At 41.6% G+C, this 27,644-nt stretch overlaps 1 protein-coding gene across 1 annotated transcript; it reads right to left on the bottom strand.

The window, feature by feature from the left end:
- Positions 1–142: 142 nt before the first annotated feature.
- LOC120737527 (adenylate cyclase type 2-like) lies at positions 143–26,774 on the bottom strand. The gene is made up of 26 exons (XM_040038297.1): positions 26,499–26,774; positions 23,697–24,947; positions 19,757–19,954; positions 19,396–19,557; positions 17,235–17,384; positions 16,348–16,502; positions 14,874–14,985; positions 14,629–14,756; positions 12,933–13,091; positions 12,692–12,851; positions 11,750–11,887; positions 11,576–11,601; positions 11,377–11,430; positions 10,451–10,514; positions 10,254–10,351; positions 10,069–10,153; positions 9,355–9,492; positions 8,239–8,316; positions 7,736–7,911; positions 5,705–5,789; positions 5,437–5,595; positions 4,028–4,174; positions 3,804–3,911; positions 3,496–3,610; positions 3,139–3,263; positions 143–1,384 (listed from the first exon to the last, which is right to left on the bottom strand). Exons 2-26 carry the CDS (start codon positions 24,591–24,593, stop codon positions 1,250–1,252), a joined length of 3,852 nt encoding a protein of 1,283 aa, XP_039894231.1. The 5' UTR covers positions 24,594–24,947; positions 26,499–26,774; the 3' UTR covers positions 143–1,249.
- Between the last annotated feature and the right edge of the window lie 870 nt (positions 26,775–27,644).

Here is a 27,644-nt window from a genome sequence, read left to right as displayed (position 1 = left end):
ATTTTTTATTAGCTTATAAATAGAGTGAATTCTTCAACTTACACAGAAATACACATCCAAAAAAAGAAGACGAAGAAATATTCTGAGCACAATCAGAATAGGATCCTTTAAAACATAAAATAAGTCTTTTTAAAGTGCAAAATTTCCAAATGTGCATCATGTGACTCTTTTTAATGGCGTAATTATACTGATATTCTGATGTTTTACAGCATAATTAATGACAGCTATGGGGCCACACTCGATAAATAAATCATATTTCAGAGCTATATGGTTTTATTAAATCTCTCTGGCTCCAGCAGTGAGGACATATGACCAGCCAGTCCTTATTTTTTTCAGAATTTCACAATAAAAGCACAGGTTAGAGAATAATAACAATAACAATAACTAAAAAAATCACAAAAATAAATATATTTTACACAAATATTTTTCTTTCCTATCCCATGGAACAGCTTGTGATTCCCTCAGGTTAAAGCAAAAATATTACCAAACCTGTTTCCAGCTGCACATATAAACCCTTTTCACAGGCGTAACTAAAGTTATGAGCAGTGCCAGTGTTTTTCCTTCAATGACGAGTCATTATATCAGAAGACAGCAAATGCAGCAATACAGTAAAAAAAACAAAAGTGAAAAATGTAAAGATATCTGAGCTAAAACCTAAATGTCTGTAGTGAAAAACATAAATAATCTAAAATAAAATCCTCTAAATGTAAATCCTATATGATCCTTCATATAACAGCAGTGATCTTTGGTACCTTATAACTTCATACACGAGTATTGTGTGATTCAGCCACGACCAATGTACCAAAAAAAGCATATTTCATTTAATGTTTTCATAATAATACAATGAAAAGTGTCTGCAGCAGTTTCACATGAAACACAGATACAGTACAGAAACAGTAGGCAGCATGCGTGGAAAGGTCCCTGCTTTCGGCTGCTTGCTTGCAGTTGTGCGCCTTCCTTTGACCAGTCTGAGGTGGCTTCTCTTCGGTGAATGTGAATGATTGCCGGGTGTTGACCTTTGCCGTCACATCACACAGAGGCCGTGCAGGTGTCTATAATGACTGCCGGCCTGGCTGAACATACAGTGGTGTTTTATTTTAAGTCCTTCACACTGATTGTGTTTCTCCGTGTGGAAAAAGAAAAAAAGAAAACCCCAGAATGAGTCATGCAAGTGTGAGCTTGGCTGCTACAGACAAACAACAAGCACCTGCAGCTTGTGTCTGGGCCGTGGCCTGCAGTGAAGGCTTGATCAGAAATCAGGAGACGTGTGATCCGTGTTAACAAAGTAGGTGGTGAGCTCCCCCTTCCCCTTCACATTCACTTTTCCTCTGAGAGTGACGCCGTATCCCACAGTCTGGACCATCTGGGATGTCTCCTCGGTCACCTGCGAGCCAGAAAATGACAATAAAAAGAGTTAGGTTATATGTCTCTCCAGGCATCTTTAAGCTGCTGTGCCAAAAAAACCCCACACCTGAGGCAACAGAAAAGCACAAGAGGCAACGAGCTGCCAAGGCAGAGCTCACAGCTCAGTATGAAAGAAAAGATGGTGTTGTGCTGGAGTCACATTAAGAAAAGTCCTGACCCCAGTTAATTCGATTATATGAATCCGACCACGTCCTGTCACTCAGCACGTCCAACCAATGAGGAGGGGAGTAGACATCAAGACCTTATTGTAACGAGAACCCGATGGTGCTACAGGACTGATCTTGTTCCTCTAGAACAATTTGTTTCCAAACACATGGCCCGTGGGCCAGAATTGCCTCAGCAAATTTGTTTATGTGTGTCTGTCTGTCTATCTATCTATCTATCTATCTATCTATCTATCTATCTATCTATACATATATACAGACTTTTTCTAGCTTTTAAAAAATCCATTTAATTTAAACTTAAGAAAATTGATTCTATACTTTTATACATGGTACAGTATGATGTTAAAGCCTTAGATTTGCTTCCAAAGAGTCAGCTTTCTTGTCATTCTTAAAATGCTCTTGGACAATAGTTCTCCAGGTTTTATGAAGGTATTTCAAAGTTTTCTTTGGACATTGGCTGCTTTTTCACTCGTTTTCAGTTCAGTCTTTTTGCCTTTTAAGAGTAATGTTTGTTGTTTTTATGCTTGAATCCTTCAAGCATAAAAAAAGGCTCCCAAACAAAAAGCAAGGGACCAAATTTAGCCACTTTGTTACTAACAACCTGTTGTAAAAACACTCAATTTGTTTTTAATTTCTTTAGTTGAATCTATTGAAAAAAAGCCAAAGATAGCATAGCTTGTGTCATGGTTCTGGGTCAATTTGACCCTACATTTTGAGTCTCTTGTGTTTTGGTAATATTTTGTATTATGGTTTATGTTCTGGTTCACTAGTAGTCTCTGTTTAGTTCCTTCATTATTAGATTCCCTCTTGTGTCTTGTTTTTCTTGCGTTCCACTCTACGTTTCCCCCAGCCCGTCATGTCCCCCCTTTGTCTGCCGTTCCTCCACTCCTCTGTCAAACTCGTGTGTCAGTCTTGCATTCCTTCATTTCCTGTTTTATTGTGAAGGTCTTATGTTCCATGTTCAGTGTGCTTAGTTTAGCTTCCCTGGTCTCGTCATGTCTAATTTGTCTCAGCTGTGTTCCCATGTGTTTTCTGTTCCCTCGTCGTTGTACTGTGTATCTAAGCCTCTGTCTCCCTCTGTCCAGTGTTGCGTCTCCTTCATTCCCTGCTGTGTGTTCTGCCTGCCTGCCTGCCTGCCTGTTTAGTTACTTGTACATTCCAGTTTTAGTTAGTTTTGCATTGTCTGATATTCTGCAATAAATTATTATTAACTTAAAAAATGTATTATTTGCCTCCATGAGTCTGCGCTTGAGTCCTCTCTTGCCTGCTTCACACAACCAGCACATGGCAGCTTGACATACATGAAATAGTGTTTTTGGACCAACAAGGTGATTCACAGGCAGCTATTAGCTGAAAACTTGGCATATCTCATAACAATATTGAAACTTTCATCAGACTGGCGTCCTTTAATAATGCATTAATGCCTTTACAAACATCAATAAACCACCATACAATATTTTATTATCATATTATAGGCTTGTTACACCAAATCCATCAAACACTGGTGAGAGAAACAGACTCAGGATATATTCCAAAAAACAAAACTGACCTGGATCTTGTCCAGTACTCCTGTACTGTCCATCCTGCTGGCCACGTTAACAGAGTTCCCCCAAATATCATACTGAGGTTTATGGGCTCCGATAACTCCTGCAATCACTGGGCCGTGGTTGATCCCTGAAGGTGAACAGCAGACAGAAGTTATTTCAGGGTTATCAAGACTGTCTGAGGAGGTGAGATCAGCACCATCCATGCACCCGTGTTGTCTTTCTTTAAATCATTTAGCTGTTTATAAAAATGAAAAATAAACAGACATCATGCAACTTCTGATTCGACTCTGAAAATAACAATAAATAACCAGACTATAAATAATCTGTAACATCTGCATTATTCTTCTGCAGAGACTCACCAATCCTCAATTTAAAGCTGTTAAAAGAGTGTGTGTTGATGTTTTCTAGTTTGGCCATCAAAGCGATGGCGAACTCCACCATGGAGCGCACGTGGCTGTAGGACATGTCACATTTCTGTAGGGGGAGCCAGAGATCACAGTATTCAGTCAGAGGGAGCGTGTGCAGTTTGTTTACACTTTAAAAGTAGACCAGAAGATGGCTTTGCAAGCCTGGATTTGCAAATCCAAATTCCTTTCCTGAGTATGTCAGTCATCCTGTGTGCAACCTGCAGGTAATAACCTAAAGCTGTGACTTCAGGGTCACCAACCTTTCTTTCATCCCCCGGAGCCAACTGTGTCAGCCCTGCAGCGGCCATGTAGGTGCTGCCGATGGTCTTAATCTTCTCCACCGAGGAGAACTTGGGCTTTGAAAGAAGCTGCGTGAAAGAGACACAAAGAGGAAGAGAGAGTGAGAAAGAGGCAGAAAAGACAAAACGTTCCAGCAGGCTGGTGCTGACAGCAGCAGGACTTCACACCGTCAGCTTCCTCATACCTCATCGAAGTCTGATATGATTTCGTTGAGGAATCGCAAACACTCCAGGCCGTCTTTGTTTTCGCTCGTCTCGTTGTAAAACTCCTTGAACTGAGGCACCGATGCAAACATCACGCACACGCAGTCATATGACTGACTGTACAGGTCCTGAAAGGATGTAAAATAAAATTAGGATTAAAAAAATAATTCCAGCATAAGCCTATTTTCATCCAATTTGCATGCAGGAGCCTTCAAAAGTCAAACCTGTTCTGCTGCTTTTTGCACGTGAAACTCCAAAAAGGTTTCATAACTGGAAACTAACGTGTTGGTGCCAACACTCAACTCACTCAACATCCAAAAATCATTGATTTTTTCCCCTCCACAGTGTTTTCAGACTAACTACTCTCAAATATGGCTGACTGAATGATTGAGGTGGTACAAATAGTAAGAAAAATATATGAAGCAGAAACTTTTTTCCCTTTATTTCCTGTCAAATATGTGCTGTTAACCAATAATTCACACGAGGTCAGAGTATGTACAAGTAAAGGCCATGAGAATTAAAACCACTCTAAGCACTGTTTTTGAGATTGTCGTCTACTCTTTCACTGTATGATGTCAAACAGAGTGGACATCCGTAATATGGCCATCTCAGCCAAGAATGCCCCACCCACCTATCGTTCACAAACCTTCTGTTTGCAGGGGACAGCCAATCAGAAGAAAACTGGCTTAAAGGCAGAGATAAAGCAGCTTGTCTTTGATAGAGGATGAACTGAGGAGCTGCACCAAAGCCCGATAAAAGACAAATATAGGGGTGTGCAACCGACTAGATTTAAACCTAAATTCTCTTTTTTGGCTTTCAAATAAAGTTTTTTTTCCCCATCAATCCATCCATCTTCTGTCATTTATCCAATTCAGGGCTGCAGGTGGGTGGCCGAAGCCTATCCAAGCTGCCACAGGGTGAGAGGAAGGGTACATCCTGGACAAGTCACCAATCTGTCACAGAGCTAACACAGAGGGAAGAACATGCAAGCTCCACACATAGAAAGACCAGATGGTGGATTTAAACCCAGGACCTTCTTCCTGTGTGGCTAAATCGCTAACCACTGTACCACCGTGCTGGTTTGTTAAAAATATTCCTTAAATCTATGTTCAATTGTGCCAAATAATCAAACAGGATAACTGATTTTTGCCTCAATCGAGCAGTTCTTGATAAATAAGAATTATTTTGAACTGTGAATCATGCAAAGCTCCAAGGACAAAAATGTGGTGCTGCAAATCATCCTTACACGCCCACTTTCATATTTCCTCATTAAATTCCTCGGAATGTCACACAGTGGAAGATAAATATGAGTATCAGGCTTGTTTCCAACTGGATCTGTATTGAACAGATAAAGGACAGAAGCTGTGCACCTTGGGAATGTCTTACTTACCTGGTTATTGATGTTTTTGCCCACGAAGAAAGAGGCGACGTGGAGTGGCAAGACGTTCTGCAGGAGGAGCTTGTTGACGTTCTCCATGGTCTCCATCTCATCTCTCTCTGTCTTGAAACAGCGCTCCAGCAGGAAATCTACACGGCAGCTCAGCTCATCCTGAGAGAGAAGCGAAGAAGCATTGGTTTAAACCCGGATGTGACATGCACGGCATTTCCTTTGTTAAAGAACTTTTTGCACAAGGACACACACAAACACACACACTCACCTGTCTGGCCAGTATGATGCATACAATGTAAAAGATGGACAGCCAAATCCCAGACATGATTTGAGGGTCCTTCAGGACTCCGGGCCTGTGGAAAATCCCATGCATGTTATTATATGTAGAACCGTGCAGGCTTCTAACATGTTTCCATTACATATGTTCAAAGACCAGTGTCTTGTATCACACACAGCCGATGCGGCCGGCGCCCCCAGGCGGGCCTCAGTCTATAGAAAGCCGATGAATAAGTAATGCTGATGTGAAACTCCAGACCAGGATTCACAATCTGGACTCTCAGAGGTAGACAAAGAGTAGGAAATCCAACACTTTGGCTTGGCAAAGCACACTATGGCCCAGTTCCACCTCATCTCCTACACCCTCTCCCTGCACACTTTTACTTCCTGTGGAGGCTCGTCCACATTCAGTGCTGTTCTAAAACAAATAGCTTAAAGCCGAAGTGGATAATTAAGACCCCCCCTATTAAAGATTAGCAGCACACTTCTAAAGTGGAGCGGCTGATTTGTGTCCGATCATTTATAAACCAAAATCAAAGGCTTATCCTGGTGATGTGTTTACCTTTTTTTTTTTCAAAAAGGTCATGCTTCTCAACTGGAAAAGGGTGGAGGACTTAGGCTACGTCCACACTAATGGGTTTTCATTTGAAAACGCATCGTTTTCTCTCAGTTTTGGCCTCCCGTCCACATTGACATCGAGCATTTCAAAAACGCTCACGAAAACACATACATTTGAAAACTGAGCTGTCCCGTCGCAGTGCGGGACACTCGAAAATGGAAACTTTCTAAAACGATGACGCATTTTAGTCATGTGATGCCGTCATGTGACCAATTAAACAAAGATAGCGGAGGGCATTATACAGCAGTTGTTTTGATTGCTCTCAATTTTGACAGCCCTAAAAAAGATTAACATCAGTTTGTACATGCTCTTGTACAAGCTTTTCAAACTCTTTAATTCTCACTCGCTTTTGCGCATGCACTGTACTGGAACGTAAGCGTTTTCAGCCGTTTCAATGTGGACGCACAACTCTGTGAAAATGACTGAAAACGCTAGTGTGGATTTTCAAATCTATCCGGGCGAGTGTGGACGTAGCCTCAGAGTTAGGAGCTCAGGGGCTCAGAGTAGACCCAATACTCCACATAAAAGGAGGCAGTTGAGGTGGTTCAGGTATTTGACTGGGATGCTTCCTAGATGAAGTGTTTTGTTTGTAGATTACATCTGTCAGCCAGCTTGAGAACACCAGGGTGTCACACTAGATAAACTGAGACTAGAGAAGGCAGCCTGGGGGTTGAGGGAGGTCTGGGCTTGTCTGCTTAGACTATTCTTATTGTGGAGGGGAGGGTGGTGGTGGTGGGGCTGGGGGGTGTTAGTAAAATACTGTTACACTTTTCTTTCATTTTTGGCTTTTTAAAAAGACACATGAAAACACATGTAGATATTAGTTGCAGCTTTATTTATCATGACAAGTTTAACATAAGAGGAAAAGTTCTGTCTTTAAAATCACATTTACAGCTTAAATTTGGTTGCCAACATTTAAAAATACTAACCACCACCCCTCATGTCCTGTTATTTGAAAATCGTTCCTTCCCAGTCATCGTGTTCACAGCATTTTCTGAAAACCTGAGATTGACCTTGAGGTTAAGATTCAAACTCATTCAAGATTTATTTATTTTATAATTAAATTTTATTAAATTTTATCATTTTATTTTATTTATTTGTTTTTACATTTCATTATTATTATCATTATTATTATTGATCGTTTTTACAATTCTTTATTTTTTTAAACATATTTATTTTTATTATTTTTTTCATTTTCATTTAGACACTATGGTATCAACTGATGCAATAGTGCCTTTTGAAATCTATTTATTAAAATCTGCTACAAACATGAGATATTGGAGGACTTGAACCTTGCAAAGTTATTGTAACCATTGCTCTGGGAAATGTGGAGAATGAGGCGAGTGCTTTGCTTGTTTATCAGCGTTGGCTTTTTCCATATGTGGAGAAGTGAAATGTACTCACTTGGAACCATTATAAAACAGTTCGATGAGGCAGGTTGATCTTGACTCGAAAACATAGAGGAAGAGGGCGAGGTAAACCACGACAGCCAGTGTGAGCAGCAGTGTTTTCACAGACATGCACGTCCTGGTGAACACAATCACTCCCAGCATGGCCAGCAGGCAGCAGTACAGGTAATACTGCATGTTTGGACAGAGGGAGGTAGCAGGAGAAATATGTGAGTACAACAGGTTAGGCGTGACTTGGAATACTTCGAGTGAAATGTTCCAATAAGTTCAAGCAGCTATGTAACTCTCTTGGCCAAATATCTTTCAGAAATGTAGGAGCTAAATGTCAAGTATTTTAGCAACGTTCCAGTCTGTGCAGAGACAAAAAAACAAGTCACATAGATCTATAGATAACAATGTCATTAAGAAATCTAACAAACTATCATACTGCTCCAAAGAAATGATAAAGTACATTATTTAACATGTAATAAAGGCGCAGTGAAGCATTTATTTACTCACAGGCAGCGTGTGGAGTTTCAAACTTTCCCACTCTGTAGTGTTGGCTATGCTGGTGCAGTTATTTCCAGGAAGGAAGTGCTGCAAGAAATTTAAAACAGTAAATGAGATATAACAGAGTAAAGAGGCCCATTTAGTTAATCTACAAAAGATCAATAATTATTTAGCCATAAACTGTTTTGTTATGAATGAATTTATAGCTAAACGCTATTCTGTGCCAAAGTCTTGAGTCACCCCTAATTTCTTTTTATTTTGTTAGGAATATAGGAAATAATTGCAGTGATTTACTGAAACAGATGCAAACATGCTTTGAAATACATTATATAGGGCATATGTTGAGATCTGGGAGAGTTCTGGGGAGGCTGATACTGTTTCTACACTGAACAAAAATATAAACACAACACTTTTGTTTTTGCTCCCATTTTTCATGAGCTGAACTTAAAGATCTGAAACCTTTTCTACAGACACAAAGGACCCATTACTATCAAATACTGTTCACAAATCTGTCTAAATCTGTGTTAGTGAGAACTTCTCGTTTGCCGAGATAATCCGTCCCACCTCACAGGTGTCAAGGTGCTGATTAGACAGCACGAATATTGCACAAGTGTGCCTTAGACTGCCCACAATAACAGGCCACTCTGAAATATGCAGAGAAAAGTAGATTGGCGGATTTTTTCTCTAAGGACATTACTTTCAGATGATGGTCATCTGCTGGTGTCCAGTGTGTCCTTAAAAAAGGTAACACTCATTATAATGAGATATAGCAGGTTTTCAGCTCTTTGGCAATAACCTTGTTGATACAAAAACACAATTTTTATGTCTGTCAGACTGAGTTATCTTTCACATTTTTAATAGATTCAACTAAAGAAATGGGAACAAATGTGTTTATTACGACCAGCTGCTAGTAGAAAACAGATAACTTCCTCTAAAAGTAAAACGACTGGACTGAAAATGAATGAAAAAGCACCCGATGTCCAACTTTGAAAGAACTTCAGGAAGCCTGGAGAACTGTTGGTCAAGAGCACTTTAAAAAAATAAAAATAAATAAAAATGAAACAAAAAGAGAGTTGTTTTTTACTCTGAGACGTTACTGGCAGAACGACCGATGAAGGAACTTACAAGGTTGAGCATGGCCATCAGCAGAGTGATGAGCACACAGATAATGATCACAAACAACCGCAGCACAGCCCTGGTGGCGACGCCGCGGGATAGCCCAGATATCCACTGGACACCCACCGGCATCTTGGAACGCCATTTCTGTGAAACAATAAAAAAAAATGCTCATTACGTCACCTATCTTAATAAAGCTATTTGCAGCGATTTCAGTTGCTTTAACTGTGCATAAACAAGTGTCTGCATATTGAGACGTTTGCACTTTTCATCCAAACTGTGAAGCAGTATTTAATTAAATTAAACTGAATTCAAATCGCTGCTCTTTTCAGAGTTAAAGTGAGATGATAACGTTGATAACACTCGGTAAAAGTGAAGGGGTACTCTTGTGCAAAAACGGACTGAGGAGATGGACAGAGGCGTGTTAAATGTGTCTCAGCGAGAGTTGGTATAAGATTGGGGTGTGCATGGTTTGGTTTTCATTGTTTTCTTTGCTTTTGTCTTGTATTAAAAATAAAAAATGCAGGACTAAATGTGCAAAAGCTCCTGTGTGTTCCTCTGGAGCCGTCAGTCAACCCTGAACCTGGACCGTTCACACCGCAGGTGCACGTACGCGTGTTTTCTCTTCATTTGAAGAACCACTGACACTGAAACCTGGACTGTCGATAAAAGGCGGATCACCTGTTGATATGTATTAAACACAGCCCGCCTGGGTTTGTTTACCTCCAAGTATCCAGTGAAAGCAATGAACAAGAACACCACCATCACTGCAAAGGTCACACCGTAGGACACCGCCATCACGAAGTTCCTGTGGAAGAGTGAAAATTCATAATTCACACCACTTTCTCCCCAAATAATAAAAGACGTGTGCGCTTGTGAGACGGCAAGCAGGAAACAGTATTACTCACATCTTAGAGACCAGCATCTGGACGGTGAAAAGAGCGACGAAAATTAAACCTAAGCAGCTCATTGAGTGGTGCAAACCCTCCACTTCTGAAAAGCGGAACTGAAAACAAAAATAGTGTAAATGGCTTAAAAATGCTCAATAGAACCTTAAAGGCGCTTAAAAGTCCAGTAATCTCATCTTTGACCTGAATGAATCTACCTGTTTCTCTAAGTTGATATCGTTGAACAGCAGAGTCAAACAGTTGAGCTTCTTTGCTCTCTTCCTGAATGAAAGATTGGAAAACAATCAGAAGACGAATCACAGAAGCCAGAAATATTCAACAAATCAAGTTTCTTAAATTAATTTTAATGACTAACAGTCACGCAGTCTTATGAAAAACTACATACACCCCCACGGCGTCCACAGGAGTTAAGAGGGTACGGTTGGAGTCAGGCACTGTTAATGTCAAATGTCCTTAATTAACTGAACATCAGCAGGTGTCAGAGCACCTAATTTGCTGTTCTGGAGCAGTCAGGTGTTTGTTAACACAATGACATGATCTGACAGCAAATTCACCCCCGAGGTCAGACTGTGCTATGTTCAGAGAAACTGCACAAAGCTCAGACTCTACAGGCCTCAGTTGGCATGTTAAATGTTAAAGTTCATGACAGCACAGTTAGAAAAAGATTGAACATGTATGGAAGGCTTCTTCTCTCAAAAATGAACAGGTTAGGTTTACAAAGCTGCAGCCAAACACAGACTATCAGCTGTGAAGCACGGTGGTGGAGGGGTCATGATTTGGGCTTGTTTTACAACCACAGGGCAACTTGTGCTCGCTGAGTCGACCGTGAACTCCTCTGTTTGCCAAAGTGTTCTAGAGTCAAATTTGAGGCCATCTATCAGTCACCTAAAGCCTGGCTGAAACTGGTTGATGCAACACAACACTGGTCCCAAGCAAAGTCCAGACCTCAACCTGAAACAAATGCTTAAGCGGGACCTTGACTGTGCATAAATAAATCCTCACTGCCAAGAACAGTGGACCAAAAAAGTTCTACGAGCGACTGAATCGTGGGGTGTGCTGAGTTTTTCAGAGGACTGTTAAAACCGTTTTAACTCTACAGGAGCACAAAAACAATAAATCTTACCTTTTAATGTCCAGCGTGTCCAGCGATCCCCTAACACTGTTATCAATGACCAAACTGGGAAAGAAAGAGGAACATGTTAGACACATCCAGGGATTAAAGGATGGATGTTATTGTTCTATTTATTTCTATTAAACTTGAATAAACAACTAATGCTTTTTTGCATGACTTCTCTAGTGATCTTTGGTGATCTTTTACTAACCAGTCATCTTGTGAAACCGGGCGTTCCTGAATCAATCACACAAACAAACAAAGATAAACACAATGGAGTTAATAATGAAACGCTGATTAGAGGCCAAGCAAAGGAGGTGATGTGACACGCTGCATTTCTGAGGGAGAAACTAAGCAGCAACAGCACAAATGCACAGATACATACGGTGGTTGACTTCTTGGGCCGTCTGGCCTCGGGGTTGCTTAGGCCTTCGAAGGGGTTGACGCTCTTCCAGGACTGGAGGTACTGAGACATCCGCAGTGACGCTCGCTGCCTGTTCTCCCCTGGTGTAAGATGGCTGGGCTGAAATTGGGGCAAATATTACAGCTTAACATGATTTGAACTGTGATTCATTTTCCTAACAGATACAATACACGCAACAGAGGGTTTCCAGAGGGGACACCACTATCATCTTCCTAACAGCTTTTAATCTAACAGCTTCCCTTTTTACACGTAACGGTTTACATTGTGGTTGCTGTTGTGAAATTACATATTACAGCAACGTGTTGATTCCTTAAGCTGGGCACAAATACGGCTGAAATTCCTAACATGGAATGAGGCACAACACGTTTGATCTTCTGGCGCGGCACTAGAGCGAGAAAACACTCAAAAGATTCAATCTGGCACCTTCTGCATTTTAAAGACAACGTGTCACAAGTTTGTTTAGTCACGGGTCAAGTGAGCGGGAACAGTGATGGTATTTTCACGAGTAAACTTAGAGTCCTTTTGAGATGATTTCCCCGCAGTTGTAAAGAAATTCACAAGAAGACAAACACGTGTTTTATTTGAAGTCAGAGGTTGGGATTTCCAAGGTTCGAGGAAATGAAAGGTGTTTCAGCTTGATTGGCTGCAGTGTTTTTAACAGGAAAATTTAATGTGGGTATTAATAAGGTTACCAGGGATCAAAAATACTACAAAAATTTGACTGATAAAGTAAAAACACAACACACTGTAAACTGAAAACCAAAGTATAAGAAAAAAACAAACAGCTTCTGCGAATATCTGTATTTACCACATAGTTTATAAACTTGGAAAGGAGTAGGATGAAGTTCACATTTGTTTGATATAAATACCTGACCCGTGTCTCACAGACGGGCAGACACCTACCAGTCCGTGCCTCCTGGGAGGACGGTGTGGCTTCTTGGGGTCAATCACCAGGTATGTTTTTCTGCCCTTCAGAAGATGGTCCCGACTCCCCCCGTCCCCATCCTCAACTTCGTACGCTCCGTCCAAGTGTTGGAGCGTCTCCTCTGTGATGTGGACCCGCCTATAGATGAACAGTAGAAATAATAAAATACACACAGCTCAGAGTTTCATTATGTTTAAACTGACTTTAAGCGTCTCTCACCCAGGGAGACCTCCGGACTCCATGTGGTTGGCTAAGGTGACGTCATCTGACCACACGTCGTACTGCCACTTCTGCAAGCCAATTACGCCGCAGAGCACATTGCCCGTGTGAACGCCTACTCGCATGTTGATCTGCACCCCGGTTGCCTCTCGCAGGTTACTACAGGGAGACAAAGGCATGAATCAAATCAGAAACGTTCAGCCCTGATCATTTCTGGCCTTGTTTCGTCCACAGTGCTAAGAAGACAAGAAAAAGTACCAAAAGACAAATAAAACAATATATATAAGTGTATATATATATAATATACATTGGTTCAAAGACCCTTCAATAATATGGAGAAAACGCCAACAATCAGACAGCCCGTATTTGAAAGCACTTGGTGACAGTGGGAAGGAAAAACTCCGGACCTGCTCCAGACTAGGTTTTGTGTTCAGCATCAGTTACCATGGTGATTTAGCTAGGTCAGAAACGAGCAATTTTCCTGACATGGAAAACTCTGACGTCAAGCTCGACACAGCTCGCTGAGGCGTTAATCTCATAGTGCACCACTGTGGACCTCAACAAAGGGCAGAGACGGAAAGACAAGTCAACAGGTGACAACAATGAGTGAGGGGGAAACAGGAGAGGAAGGAATAGAAAGTAAAACCAGATCAGGTCACATGCAAAAGCAAACCTTCAAAGTAAAACAAGGAGCCAGTGAGACAGACAAACCCAGAAACAAAAGAAAGGAAAATAAGAAGAAATCAAAAATCAAAAACATCCAGCACTTCCGTTCCTTTGTGTTTTATCTTTAAAACATCCATTGTGTGTGTTTGTGCTTTTTCCTTTTTATTTGTTTTTCTTCCGTTGCGTTTAAAAAAAAAGAAACTTCTGTTCTGTTATTCTCTACTTCCATTTCTATTTTTTTTACACTGTATTTTATTAAACTTCTATTCTTGGGAACTGCTAATGATGAAAGCAACAAAAATAAGAAACAAAGGGCTGCAAATACTTTGCAGAAGTGGCAATCCCCTGTTTGTGCAGTGAAACGCAAGAAAAGATGGTGATGCAGCGGAAGAACATTATAATCTTATGTTAACGTTTCGTTAGTTTAAACAATAACCCACACTGACCGCCCTGTAGAAGCTGCTTCTGTACAAAATGTTGTTTTTAATTTATGCCTTAGAGGGGAAATCAAAAATGAAAGACTATTAAAATAACCCCCAATCATTAATGTCAATCACTAATCTTCCCATCAGACTGACACATGACACTGTAATGTAAATTTATACACCTATTTTTATCCAGATGTGAGCAAAACCGTGCAAACAAAGCCAGATATTTTGACATTTCATGAACATTGTAGGACAAAATCACACAAGACCTCACTGAAATAAACAGCACCAGTGTATTATGGACTCTTTTTAGTTGCCTCTGTATGCTCCCAGCAGCAGGATAAAGTCTGCTTTCAGTCGTACATTTGAATATGAGTGCAACAAGCACAAAGAGGAACTTAAACAGGGTACATCACATGCAAATTCACAAAACCGACGTGCTTCACTCAGATGGAAAATTATTTTTGGCACGTCAGACGTTTTAAACAAACGTAAAGCACATTTCTTTTTCTTACAGTCATCTGTATGCGTGGAGAAAAACAAAATCGCCTGAAATACACCTAAATATGAGTAAAACTTGAAATAACTTGAGATAAACTGACCTGATGGCAGTGCACATGTCCAACCCCATCTTAACACAGTTCTTGGCGTGGGTGGGAATGGGGTCAGGCAGACCAGACACACAATAGTAGCAATCCCCCAGGATCTTAATGCGAAGACACCCATTCCTCTACATATGGAAAGAAAGGGACGAGAAAGTGAGTCCGGGAGGTCAGAGCTGACACAAAGCAAGTCTTTGTGGGGAAATGAAAGGGTTATTTCGGGGTGGGTGAGCTGGTATTTGCACCTTGGCGATCTCGTCGAATCTGCCGAAGAGCTTGTTGAGCACAGCGACCAGCTCTTCGGGTGTGCAGGTGCTCGCCAGCTTCGTGAAGCCCACGATGTCGGCGTACAGGATGCTACATGAACCCACACAGACAAACACACCACTTTACTTTAAGCCTTATTAACTGACACTCATCCATTCATTAAAGGATCTGTTCTATGCCTTAAAGTCCTTCTAATCATCATAATCATTGCACGCCACCCTCACACCTTCCCATTTCTGGCGACTAATGAATAAACTGCCTTCATCGTCACCTCTGAGGTTTCCACAAGTGCACTGCAAGACTGTGTTAGCCTGCTACCAAGCTAAAATCAGGACGTTTTATAAGCATTTAGATAAAACTGCTAAGATACCTTATCAGCTAACTCAAACTCTTTTTACACACATAAGAACAGGTGTGTAAATGTTAAAGGTGTAGCCCTATTGTACAATCTAAATATAGACCTTTCTATATTTAGATTGTACATTTGGTCATAATTTGGTAAGTCTGAACTAACAGCACCCTGCGGTAATGTTAAAGAACAACGTAAATATCACATATATGACGCCATATCAAAGTTGGTGCCATGTGGTTACAGATGATTATGTTTTTTCTAGATCAAAGTGGTTCACAAACACAGCGCTGCGTTTGTGTTGTCTTCAGGAAGGGGCCTTGTTCTCACGTCAGCATTATGTCATTTGATCAGACATCAGACACAAACAGATGACGCTACTGCTACATTTGTTTGTGGAGGGGGGGGGTGGTGTAAACAGCAGAACCGTGTGCTGGAAACTTTCACTGTGACCTCACCCGTCCACACCTGAATTTGAGACAATTTAATAAAGGCGTGCCAAACATAAGGGCCGTGTGCCGGAATTGGGCCGGTAAAGACGTCAATCGAATCTGACCCACTTTTAACTGTATTTTCATGAGTTTTACAGCTTTTCTGACAACTAACAAAAAGCTTCTGTTTTATAATTACGGGTCAGTCTCATTAATGACCACCCAGAGCTTTTTCTGATATTTGACACATTTACTCCTATTAGATTTCTTTCATTTATTACAGCAGCATTGCTTTGTCATGTAAACCTTCTTTTTCTTATATTAAGGTATGTCAGCGATTCAAAGAGTAGTTAAACATCTTCTTAGGAGAGTTTCTGACCCCTTTAAGATCAGTGCTTGTGTCCCACGATGCAAAGTCAGCTTGACATTCCTGATTTCCTACTTTTGAAGTCTTTTCTTGGTACATGTGTATACAGCCGGCGAGTCTGCCCCACTAACCTGCTTGAAAATGTCTGCTATCTCTTATTCTGATGTCATTCACTGCATATTTTTACATTTTCAGGACTTTGTGTACTTCTTGAGATAGTTAATCCCACCAAACATGAATAATAGAACGAGATCACAGTCGACATCACGAAAGGACAATCAGCACTTTCTCCCGGCGATGCTCACCTGACGTCTCTGTGCTGCCGTACATACAGGCTGTGAAAGTTGTTTGAAGTTGATTTATTCTCGTCGTCGCTCTTGGGACTCGACAGCCTGCTTATTACCTCCGTCTTCAGCTCCACGGCGATGTACCGTGGCAACACGGACAGCAGGAGCTGCTCCTGTTGCCGGGGAAACAGACAGGACGGGGGTTACATGTGTGTGTGTGTGTAGAGAAGGTGGGTGAGGAGTTCACAATGGCTGTAAAAGAAAGAGATGGCCATCAAAAGCCTCCTTGAAGCGCTGCCATGTTTACTCGGTGGATCAAGTTTCATCTGTTTGTTTACTTGCTGTAAATGGTTCCCATTCAGGCTCGCCTATTATATACGCTGCTCGACTTCAGACAAGTGAATGATTAATCTATTGGACTAATAGCAAGAAAAGCATACAGTGTCACATAAAGAGGACTTTAATGAGAGCGATTACACATACGAGTCAATTAAATGAGCTGCCCCCAAGAGGAATGGAGGAGAGATTAATTTATCAATTATCTCATTTGTTTATTTTACTACTTTAGCTGTAGGATGGATTACAGCACACTCTTGTATCTTTATTTTGGAAATTTGAAGCAGGAGCGAAGAAAATTAACTTTCTGGCTCGTCACGCTGGCAGCGAAAGAGACATCGAGACAAAATTATATTTCATTAAAGGCAATAAAACACTCCAAGCCAAAATCAGTAAAGGGCGGAGTCAGGTACTTTAGTTTTGTGTCATTCATGTAAGCAAATAACTGCAATGTGCTAAACAAAGGTAAGCAGAGCGGACGAATGCTCTGCCCAAATGAAACGACAATGAAACGGGTCTGAAAGGAATTCGTGGGCCTGATGTGAGTCACGTCTGTTTGAGAAGCTGACCTGCTGATATTTCTTTATTTCCTTCTGGGAGCGTATGGCGCTGAACTCCTCTCGCTTCTGATTGGATATCCGGAGGTCTTTCTCAGTCCTGTACAGGTGAAAAACTCCCACGGCGTTCACGCATGCAAACAGCACAGCGTTCGCCACCAGCTGAGAGAAGAAACAGTCAGAGGAGAGGGGGTGGTTATACTTTAGCCGTCCTCTCATATGCGCTGTTATATGAAAATTAGAGACACAGATCACGAGATATGTTTCACTAACTGAGAACTGCAAACTGCACAGCTGCTTACAAACACATTTAATTTGATTTGATCCATGGATCATGAGCTTGAATGAATGCCGTGGCAATTTTTGGACTTTTAATGATTTCTTTGAGCTGTTCTTTGTCCAGGGTGGACAAGGTTGAACATATACTGCTTAAAAGTATACATAGAGGCTCAAATATATACATGCACTCACTTAAACATTTAATATGTTCTACAGTGTCTTCTCACTAACTTCTCGTAAGTGGTCATGACTGACTCCAACTGGTAGTTTCTCTTTGCAGCATAAAAATGATTTGTTTGATAGAACTCATCGAGAAGATCTGAGAAGGAAAGATTGTAGATTTACAAAAGCTCATCAGTTTAAATGATTTTATGTAAGTACAAGTTATCCGATGTGTCACCACTAAGACCTGAAAGAAGACCCACGGATGTTCAGGAATAACCCACGAACCACCAAGGCTCAAGACTAACATGAAGTGGAAGCTGCTGGAACACCAGCATCACTGTCCACAGTTTGAAGCCAGTTTTACATCATGGATTGAGAGGGCGTTGACCAAGGGAGAAGCCTCCGCTTCAATCTCGACAGGAATTTGCAGCTCTCCACATGGACGAGCCAAATGCCATCCAGAGAAAAGTTTTCTTGTCAGATGAGACTGTTATGAATTGCAAAGCACGTACCCAAATACAGACTCAAAAGCTGAGCTGAATAAACAGACACTGACCTTTGTTTACAGAAGCAGAAAAATCCCAGACCCCCAAAACAAAGTCCTCAAATCCAAATGCGGAAACATGCAGGCAATGTACAGGAAACAGAGGAGGAAAAACAGTAAAACAAACACAGGCAAACAAAGGCTTTAAATAGACACGAGAGTTATCGGGAAAAACCAAACAGCAGGGCAATTAAGAACCAGATGAACCTAAACCAGGACAGGAAAGGAAGGAAAACTAAACACAATGTACATGAGGCAAAAGACTAGCAAACAAAACAGATGGGCCGCTAAGCCACTTACAAACAACTTGACATGAAGTAACCCTAGATACTGAGATTTCCAAACATACATAAAAACTGGTTTTGGATCCGATAGAGTAGGCTAACATTAAACTTCTGGAAAGACCTTCAAAAGTCCCCTCGACCACCTTATTGAGGCCAGGGGCTACTTATCTTCGCTAGCAGGCCTACCACTTATATTACTGCAGAGGTCCATGACCTTCGTAACACACAGTTATTACTGCTTTCTAGGGGATGCCTTCTTTGGGGATCTGCCAGGCCCGGGAGCCGCTGCCAGTCCCCATCCTCACTATGCTTAAAAGCCGGGTCTGTGCCAGGAAACCAACTTATTTAAATGAATTCTAGTGATTCTGCCAAGATAAGTAGTCACACATCTAGCCAGAATTATGCCAGAAGCTTGTTAATGGATATCAAAAGCGTTTTCTTGAGGCCCAACATGTCAAGAGACAGTAACCCAAATATTAGTGGGGGGTGTGTCTATATCTGACCCTTGAAAATCCAAAAGAAATCATTAAAAGTCACACACATGATGAGCGAATATGAACATCTGACCACAACTGCATGTGTTTATGACTTCACTAATAATAACAACAGGTGATTTACATTTTTCCAAAGTAACTGAGCCCTGTTGATACCGCTGTATCACTCTATTTGAATTTGAGGTTTGTTTTTTTTCTTTTCTGGCTCATGCAAAAGGAAGCATCTCTCCAAAATTTACATATGAACTTCCAAAGCACACACACCAATTATAATTTCAGCACGACCAAACCCTTTTCATTAATAAGAAATAGGGAAAAACAATTAACGTCACAAGAGGAAGGCTAACATGACCCTCGTGCCGTTAGAAACTAGTTTAAATATATTCAAATATGACATGTGTGTGAACCTGCACAGCCAGATCTGGTGTCTCTGGTCTGGTGACAGGAACGTAGACGCTGATGATGATGACGTGCGAAACACTGGTCCCTATCCCGACCATGAGGGCCCAGGCCAGCGAGAGAGGCAGCACCGTGTACACGCTGAGAGAGAGGAAGAGGAAGAACGCGACCTAAGAAGAAAGAAACATGCAGCAGTTTAGAGCTTATCCCAGCTGTCCTGGGCGTCTTTTCACTTTTAACTTCTCCTTTGTTTCCCAAGGAGTTGCCACCGCGGACAGATGTGTATGTTTATTTGGCGCAGATTTTACACCGGAGCCCATCCTGATGTAACCCTCCCATTTATCTGTGCTCAGGACCATTGGGACTCACCTGTTCCCACGCTGTCACTTGTCCGCCCGTGAAGACGAAGACCATCGCAGTGATGTATAGTATCCCCCAGACGAAGAGGGCCAGCGCTCCTCGACAGCGCCTCACCGTGGCCAGCCAGGGCAGGCAGACGAGCAGCATCGTGCTCAGGCAAAGAACAATGCTAACAATGGACAGAGCGCCCACATGTTCGCTTATTGTCTGTGAAGAGACAGAAAAAGTGAAATAGTGCTTTAATGTCACCAACATCTCAGCTGTTTGAAAGTTTTAAAAAATGCTCTAAAAGAAAACTAAATTGTCTGCTCCTGCACAAACTCCTGCACAGCATTAACAGTGGCAGGGAAAGGAGCACTTCCTATTAATATTAATGCATTTGGAAGAGCTTACTTTGCTGTTTACTATATCCAAAAAACACCTGCCTGCTTAGCACAAAGGAGCAAAATTAAAATGCTTTTATTCATCAGACATGAAAGACGGGCTCAGCTTCAAACAGGTGGTGCCATGTTTTTAATCTGCTTCAGCCACAGGAAGTAAAGGTATTTTAATTTTCACAATGACAGGGAGGATTGGTTATTTTTAAAATGGAAATATTAGTTTTGACTAAGTGTTACGGCCATCTATCCACTTTAAAAGTTGGTATTTATAAATTAAACGGGAGGGAGATTAGCATGCTAGCTTGGTGATGCACATGCAGTGTGTGGCTAGCGTTAGCACTAAATACTGCCGTGCAAACACAAGACTGGACAGTATTATGACTCAAATGTAGGTTTATGTGTTTCAGAGAACATAAAGTGAATTGAAATTCACGAGTACAATGAAAAGAAGTGCTTTCTCCTTTGTCATTATATAGCTTAGCTGGGCTATAAATGAGAAGCAAAATGTGATTATATTTTATTTAACTTCTTAGATGTCTTTTAGACCTCAAAACAGAAAACTTGTTGAGCAGGTAAAGGTGAATAGTGAATGTTTGGGATAAGCTCGAGTGAAAGCCTTTGTTCAAGCCTAAAAAGGCGATTAATCAACTTTCTCCCCCCCACCCAAAATTTAGATATAAAGTGAAGCCTTTGTAAATACCATTAGCAAAAATGTTACCTTGCATATATGTACATTTTATCTTGTATAATAATATTGTTCTTTGGTTATACTGGATCTATTTATTCTTGCTCTGTCCAATCTACTGCTGTAATGATATGAATGTACCTATCTACTAGGGGTGCAACGATATTCGTATCGATATTGAACCGTTCGATACAGTGCTTTCGGTTCGGTACGCATATGTATCGAACAATACAACATTTGTAATTTATTTTATCAATTTTCCTTCTGACGATGCTATCTGTGTTGAGCGCTCAGTGAATCTGTGTTCGACTACTCCGCCTAGGCTGCACTGTCGAGCGCAGATCCACTGAGCGCTCAACACAGACAGCATAGTCAGAAGGAAGAGCGCAGGGCAAGCTAGCGAGACAGAAGTTAAGCTCTACTTGCAACAGGCAAATTGAACCTCATTCAGATCTGGCGTTTGGAATTATTTTGGTTTTCATGTGACGTATGACCCTGAAGGTAAGCGAGTCATGGACTAAAGTAAAACAGTATGTTGGATGTGCCATGCAATGCTCAATTACATTGGTGTGAACTAGTGTGTTAGCGCAGTTAGCTCGTTAACGTGTTTGCCGTCTAGCCCCATGCACGGAGCGATCGGCGGTAGCTCGTTAACGGAGATTTGCCGTGTTGTGGTGTTAAGGTCATTTCAACGAGATTAACCTGAAAGCACTAGTGGGAACACAACGAATATGACTGCACATTTACGCCGACATCATCCTAGTGCAAAGACAAGTGGAAGCAGACAAAAAAAAGCAAGCATGCTACTAACTTTAGCCGAGTCATTTAGACAGCTGTTAGCACATGATTCTCCTTATGCTGCTGAGAATATAGCCCAGAAGAAGCGGATAGTATAGCTTTTATTTTGGAAAGAGCCATTTCTCTGTAATAAACTCTCTTTTCCAAAGATGAGTGATTCCTCAATCAGATACAGGGCTTGCAATGTCGCTAGCCCGACGTCCCGGAGCTAGCGATTTTTTCAGTCGGGCTACCAAAATCTATCTCTTCCCTGCCCGTCGGGCTATTGTAGGAAAAATATATGTCAATGCTTTTGCATTCTTTCAGAAATGTAGCTGGGTAATTATGTCATTGGCATCGGTGAGCCACTGTCAATATGTGACATATTGAAGTCGCGTTTGAATTTGCGCTTGTTTTTTTGCTTTCACTTTGCAATCGTGCGAACTGTGTATAGAGAGCGACAGCACTGATCTGTGAGTGATGATAATTTGTGCACCAATTCCTCTGACATCGTCTTATTAATCGTTAGCTTACTATGCAAACATGACAAGTGAAATCTCCCGCAGCAAGCTTAAACATGTGAGAGGTTGATCGCGCAGAGAATCGCTGAGCTTATGTGAGTGAGCGTGTAAAAGCATTTCAGTTCTGCTGAGCCAAATAAGACAGGTCAGGGTGAAGAAGTGACAGCCAAAGAAAAGCTTACCACAAAACGGAGAAGTTATGACAAATCAGACTATAAGGCAAAAAGAAAGTGCAGCTTTATGGTTTCATGGACAAAATAATTTCTGTGGCTGCAATATGATGAGCTAAATAACCAGGGCTGCACATAAGTGGTCCGCAGGTGCGCATTCGCTGTCAAAATAAAAAACACGCACAAGGGTTAGGGTTAAATTTAAAAACTGTACTTTTGAGTTAAAATATATATTTATAATTTTAATAAATGACAAATTAAAAATGCATGAACATTTTTTTGTATCGAAAAAATATCGAACCGTGACACCAAAGTATCGAACCGAACCGAACCGTGAATTTTGTGTATCGTTGCACCCCTACTATCTACCTATCATTTATGGGACTAATAAAGGATATCTTAGCTTATCTGATCTTATCTGAAAATGATAATTTTTTTTTAGCTTTTTAGATAATTTGATGTTTTATTTTTATTGTATCGTCTGATACGATAGCAACCGGTTCTTACAGATCACCCTTTTTTAGAGACAGAAAACAGTACTTAAAACAGACTTTTCAAAGGCAGGTAATACTTGTATATACGGCTTTCATGTACAACAGTGACTTGCAATTGTAAGAAGTCATGTGGTCTAAGTGAAGTGCAACAGGAATGCTGTTGCGTTTTGGTGAAACAGGTTTAATCCTCCATTTTCTTGGTGCCGCTGGCTGTAAGATTTCTCCTTTGCTTACGCTCATGTTGATAATCTCAAAAGTGGCAGTTCTGATCTTTTCTTTTAATTCTTTGGCATCTACGTGACTTGCACTTATCTGACTCTATATGCTGGCTATGTTTTGGTGCTTTAGGTCTCAGTCACAGGCCACCTACTGGCAACCATCTGCGCAACAGAAGTCAGATTCACACACACACACAGTTATAGAGCTCTTTACTGTTTACTGAACTCTAAGAACTTTTAATCTCTCAGCCTATCACACCTCGGTGGATGCATTTTGGGGTGAAGTATCTTGCCCAGGGAAACTTGGACTAAAATAGCCATCAATGAGGCTACTCTGCGTTAAGATAAGATAAGATAAGATAAGATAACCTTTATTAGTCCCACACGTGGGAAATTTGTTCTGTTACAGCAGAAAGTGGACAGTGCAAAGTTACATAGCAAAAAGTAGAAAAAACTCTGAATACGATAAGAATAAGATACTGATTATGTTGTCTGATCTACAATTTCAATCAAATTTTGAACTCAAGAAACTACAGATCCACGTTCTTTTATTTTGGAAACAGCAACTGTGTGTGATGTGGACATCTACTTCCCTCTTGCATCAAAATCAGACATAAAGGGACCAGGAAATGGACCTCTGGTGCTCAGTGGGGTGCATTTCCCAAACTGAAGCATGGCTGGTTAGTGTTCACTTTAATTCTCACCCTTGTGGCGGCGAGGACGATGATAATGACCAAACTGAAGACCAATGTCAGCACCAGTCCAGACACCATTAACGGAGTCTCCTCCACGCACTGCAGACAAGCCCTGTGGGTGGCCTGATAGCAGCAGCACACGCCCTCTATCACAGTCTGCCTGGACAGGTTGCTTCGTCGGTCGTCATCTTCGTTGGCCCACCTGATGTCGATGCTGTCCCCGGATTGGCTGGCCCTGGGGGAAACACTGGGTAATTCTGGCGAGCTTCCACTCAGTGAATTTTTCGTTTTTGCTTTAGTAGTTATGTCAGTTTTAGAATCAATGCTATAGTTGTCATGACTGTTTTTAGGGGTTTGCTCAAGCTGAGAGGTGTTCAAGCTGGATTCAGACAGATTGATGGGAGAGATCCGGCTAGCCTTTTCGAATACATTTCCATCGAGCTCAGACAGCTCTTCATCACAGGAATCAGCGCTTAAACTCGCGCCGCCGTAACCGGGAAGGGATTTTGAGCTGCCGTAGTCCGAATCACTGCAGCTGTTCTTTTGCATCGAATCCCTGCTGTCACTTTGTAGCTTATCACGATCTGCACCTGCTCCCCTCACCAAAGAGTTGGCTTTGTTTGGTTCGGGGGCCTGTGCAGTCTTGGCCACTCCCACCTCTACGGAAACCTGGGATGCACTGAGTCCTGACTCGCCTCCGATGACGAGGCTGCCTGTGCTACCATTTCTGCTTTTAGCAGAGCGCTTTAAGTTGTCTGTGAAGTCCTCCAGCTCAATGATGTTGCGCCCGTTGACTTTGCCCTCCCCGTCGTTGGAGACGACAACAATATTTGGCACCAAGGACAGCTGCGAAGCTTCTGCTCCAGGCTTCCCCTCGTCCTGGATACCTCGGGACTCGTCTGGCATGGTGACCCAGTGTGAGTGCGAGGGCTTTCGCAGTCTGCCAACCTGTCACTTTGCTTTTCCCCTTGTGCCCGTCAGCTCCTCTGCATGACAAAAACACACTAGAACAGTGTTTGTTTGTCTTTACTTTCCCTTGTCGGGTGCTGTTAACGTCTGAGCAGCAAGGAGAAGAGTCAGAGAGTATTTCAGAGAGAGTCCAGCTCCTCTGTTTTCAGCACTCTGCAAGTCAGGCGATGAGGCTAAAGACGCTCCCTCTGGATGTGTTACGGACCCAAAGATTGTCGATAAGGAATCTTAAACTGCAAGATAACCTCTTTAGATGAGCTCTGATCCATACTGGGGGGAAGAAGGGTCTCCCTGTCAACAAGAAAAAGACAGAAAGACCACACATTCAGCAAAGGTTAAACCAAGTCAAGCCTTCACCTTCAGCTTCCAAAGCCTGATAACACGCGCACTCAGTTTGTACCTGCCCTCGGTTTTAATGCTATTTTAATGACTGACTTCTTCTAGTCCTTTCCCCATTATGCAAAAAAAACTTGTTAGTCTGGCTGCAGGCACTTCCCCAGTAACACACTGTTACCCTGTTCAGGTGTGTACTGGAATGACACGCAGCTGACGCACTCACTGAGCATTGGAAACATTTTTTCAAGCCACCACCTAGATGCAGTGGTTTGCTCTGATCTGCCTCTTCCCCTTTCCTCACTCTATCTGATTAGTATGCAAAATATCATGACTGCCACTTCCAAGTCCCCATCAATTCACAGATTAAAATATCCTTTTGATCTGTCCAGTCTGCTGCAAAAAAAACATCAGATATCAGATTTAATAGCAGAGTCATGGAGGGATTACCCGGTAATTCATCTGATTCAAACCGCTCACCTTGACCAACCTGCACCCGGTGCAGGAGGTCAGCTTTAAGCCGCACACTTTGAGATTGAATGACAACAGCGTGGTTTCTTTCATTCACTCTCTAACACAGGAGCACTGTGTCTGCTCATGTGGCAGAGACAGCGCAGGTATTGTTCTTACTTTGTGGTCCTTTTCCCATGCCCGCTGGTTTCACTACTCTATTCTGTGTCTGTGAAGCACTTTACAGAAAGAAGAAGGGGCTTTCCAAGAAAATCAATGCAGATACCTGGTCCAGGTTCTCAAAACTGTGTAAAAGACTATTTCATAGTTAAGATTGACAGTTTAATAAAGTGTACAAAACAGGATCTCTTTTTTAACACTTACAGGACACTTAAAGCCATTTTTTAAACCACCTTTTTTAGGTTATATAACAAAGAAAGGCAATTTGAAAGCGTACAAAAAAAAATCTCGTTATAAAATTATTTTAAACTTAATTCTGTGTGCTGAATGCCACAAACTCGACCCACTGTCTTGACTTTGGCGACTAAAAATCATTGGTCAAGCCAAAGAAAGTCCCACAATTTAAGGATTTCTCGCACAAGTTCAAGGGCAGCTGGTGAAGTTTAGAAAGAGCCTCTCACAGAGAGATTTTACCTGCACGGAAAACCTGGAAATCAGAGTTTGTAGAGAGCTTTAAAAGCAAATTCAGACAAAAAAAGATAAAAGGGGGAAGGTAACAAAGCCACCTCTGTCTCTGTTTCTGATGGATGATGGAAGCATCTGTCAGAGTTTAATAAACTGGTAATTGGCTAAAAAGAGAGGGATAAAATATTAAGGAGTGAGAACAGTTTAAAATAGGTCTATCCGTTTGACGTGCGGCGCTTGCTTTTGTTGGGTGGTTATTGTCGCTTTAAAACCGATTTAACTGTAATAAATTAAAGCGGCGACGTGAACTGTGCGTCAAGGCGGAAAAAAGGCGCTTTTGCGCATTAACATCTGCGCTACAGTTACTCGATTTAAACGGCGTCAGTGTGTTAGAAAGACAGGTGAGATTCTTACCTCATTTTTTAATGATGTTAACGTCTCACTCACTGTCACTTACAGCCTTAGATCCCCCCCACACAGTAAACCTCATTTCCCTCTTTACGCGTAACTTCCTCCCTCATCCACGGAGCGCTCACACGCAGGCTTCACTTTCACAGAAGTTCACAAAAATTAATAATAAAATAAAAAAGGTGAAAAATATCCTGTGAATTTAGTCCTTTCTTTTCGAGAACAGACGTCAGAAACTTGCTGTATGTCTGTGCGCACCGAGCGACCGCTGGATTGGTTCTGGCGCGAGGCAGGCAGGTGAGCGGGGGCGTGTGTGAGCACGCGAGGACGAGCGCTCCGGTCAGGCAGCAGCAGCTATGCAAATATGATGAAGGTAAACAGAGAGGCAGAGACTGCCGAGGAGGACGGGTCAAAGGTCAGGCTGCAGGTGTGTCGTGTTTTCCTCAGCGATCCTGCGTGGAAGCTGAAGATCTGACGCTGTTTCGGGGTTTTAGAGGTGATATTAGCTAATGAGAGAGCTGCAGTGAACCTGGACTGTTTTCAGCAAAGCAAACCTCAGCTCTGGAATTTTGGATTCTTGTTTAAAATAACTGAATTCTGACTCCTGTGTGGATTTCACAGCTGCCCCCCCCCCCCAAGTTGCTGATTCTAATCTTTAGCTTTTGTGATCTTCCCGATTTCTTTGGGTTTTTCCCCCCCATATTTATCATGACTTCAAGTTTCAGATCATGAATCAAATTTTAATATAAGACAAAGATAACAGGTAATTAAAAAAAAGCAGATTTTAAATTACGGTTTCATTTATTAGAGACAAAAGCTACCAAAACTGAATCCACACTTCATGCAGAAACTCAGATGGGATCTTCTCTTTGGTCAGAAAAATGGTTCTTCAATTTCTTTTGTAACTGTAGACTGCAAAACAACTGGAGACATGAGATGAAAACAGTGCAAAAAAGAGTACACTGTGTGGAAAACTGGTGACAAAAAGTGGCCAACAGGAAACGCAAATATATGATAAAAACAATATAGCTCAGCAGAAACAGCAAAGATGAAGGAAAAGAGAGAAAATGGGAGGTACAAATAGTTCACAAGGAGTAAAAATATGCAACGAAAGGGGAAAACATCACAGCTGTTTCATTGCATAGATGTAAG

Source organism: Simochromis diagramma, unplaced genomic scaffold (genome assembly GCF_900408965.1).
Source record: "Simochromis diagramma unplaced genomic scaffold, fSimDia1.1 OVJJ01000413.1, whole genome shotgun sequence".
Taxonomy (NCBI): domain Eukaryota; kingdom Metazoa; phylum Chordata; class Actinopteri; order Cichliformes; family Cichlidae; genus Simochromis; species Simochromis diagramma.
Note: the sequence above shows the minus strand (reverse complement) of the source record. Positions and strands in the feature narration are given on the sequence as shown.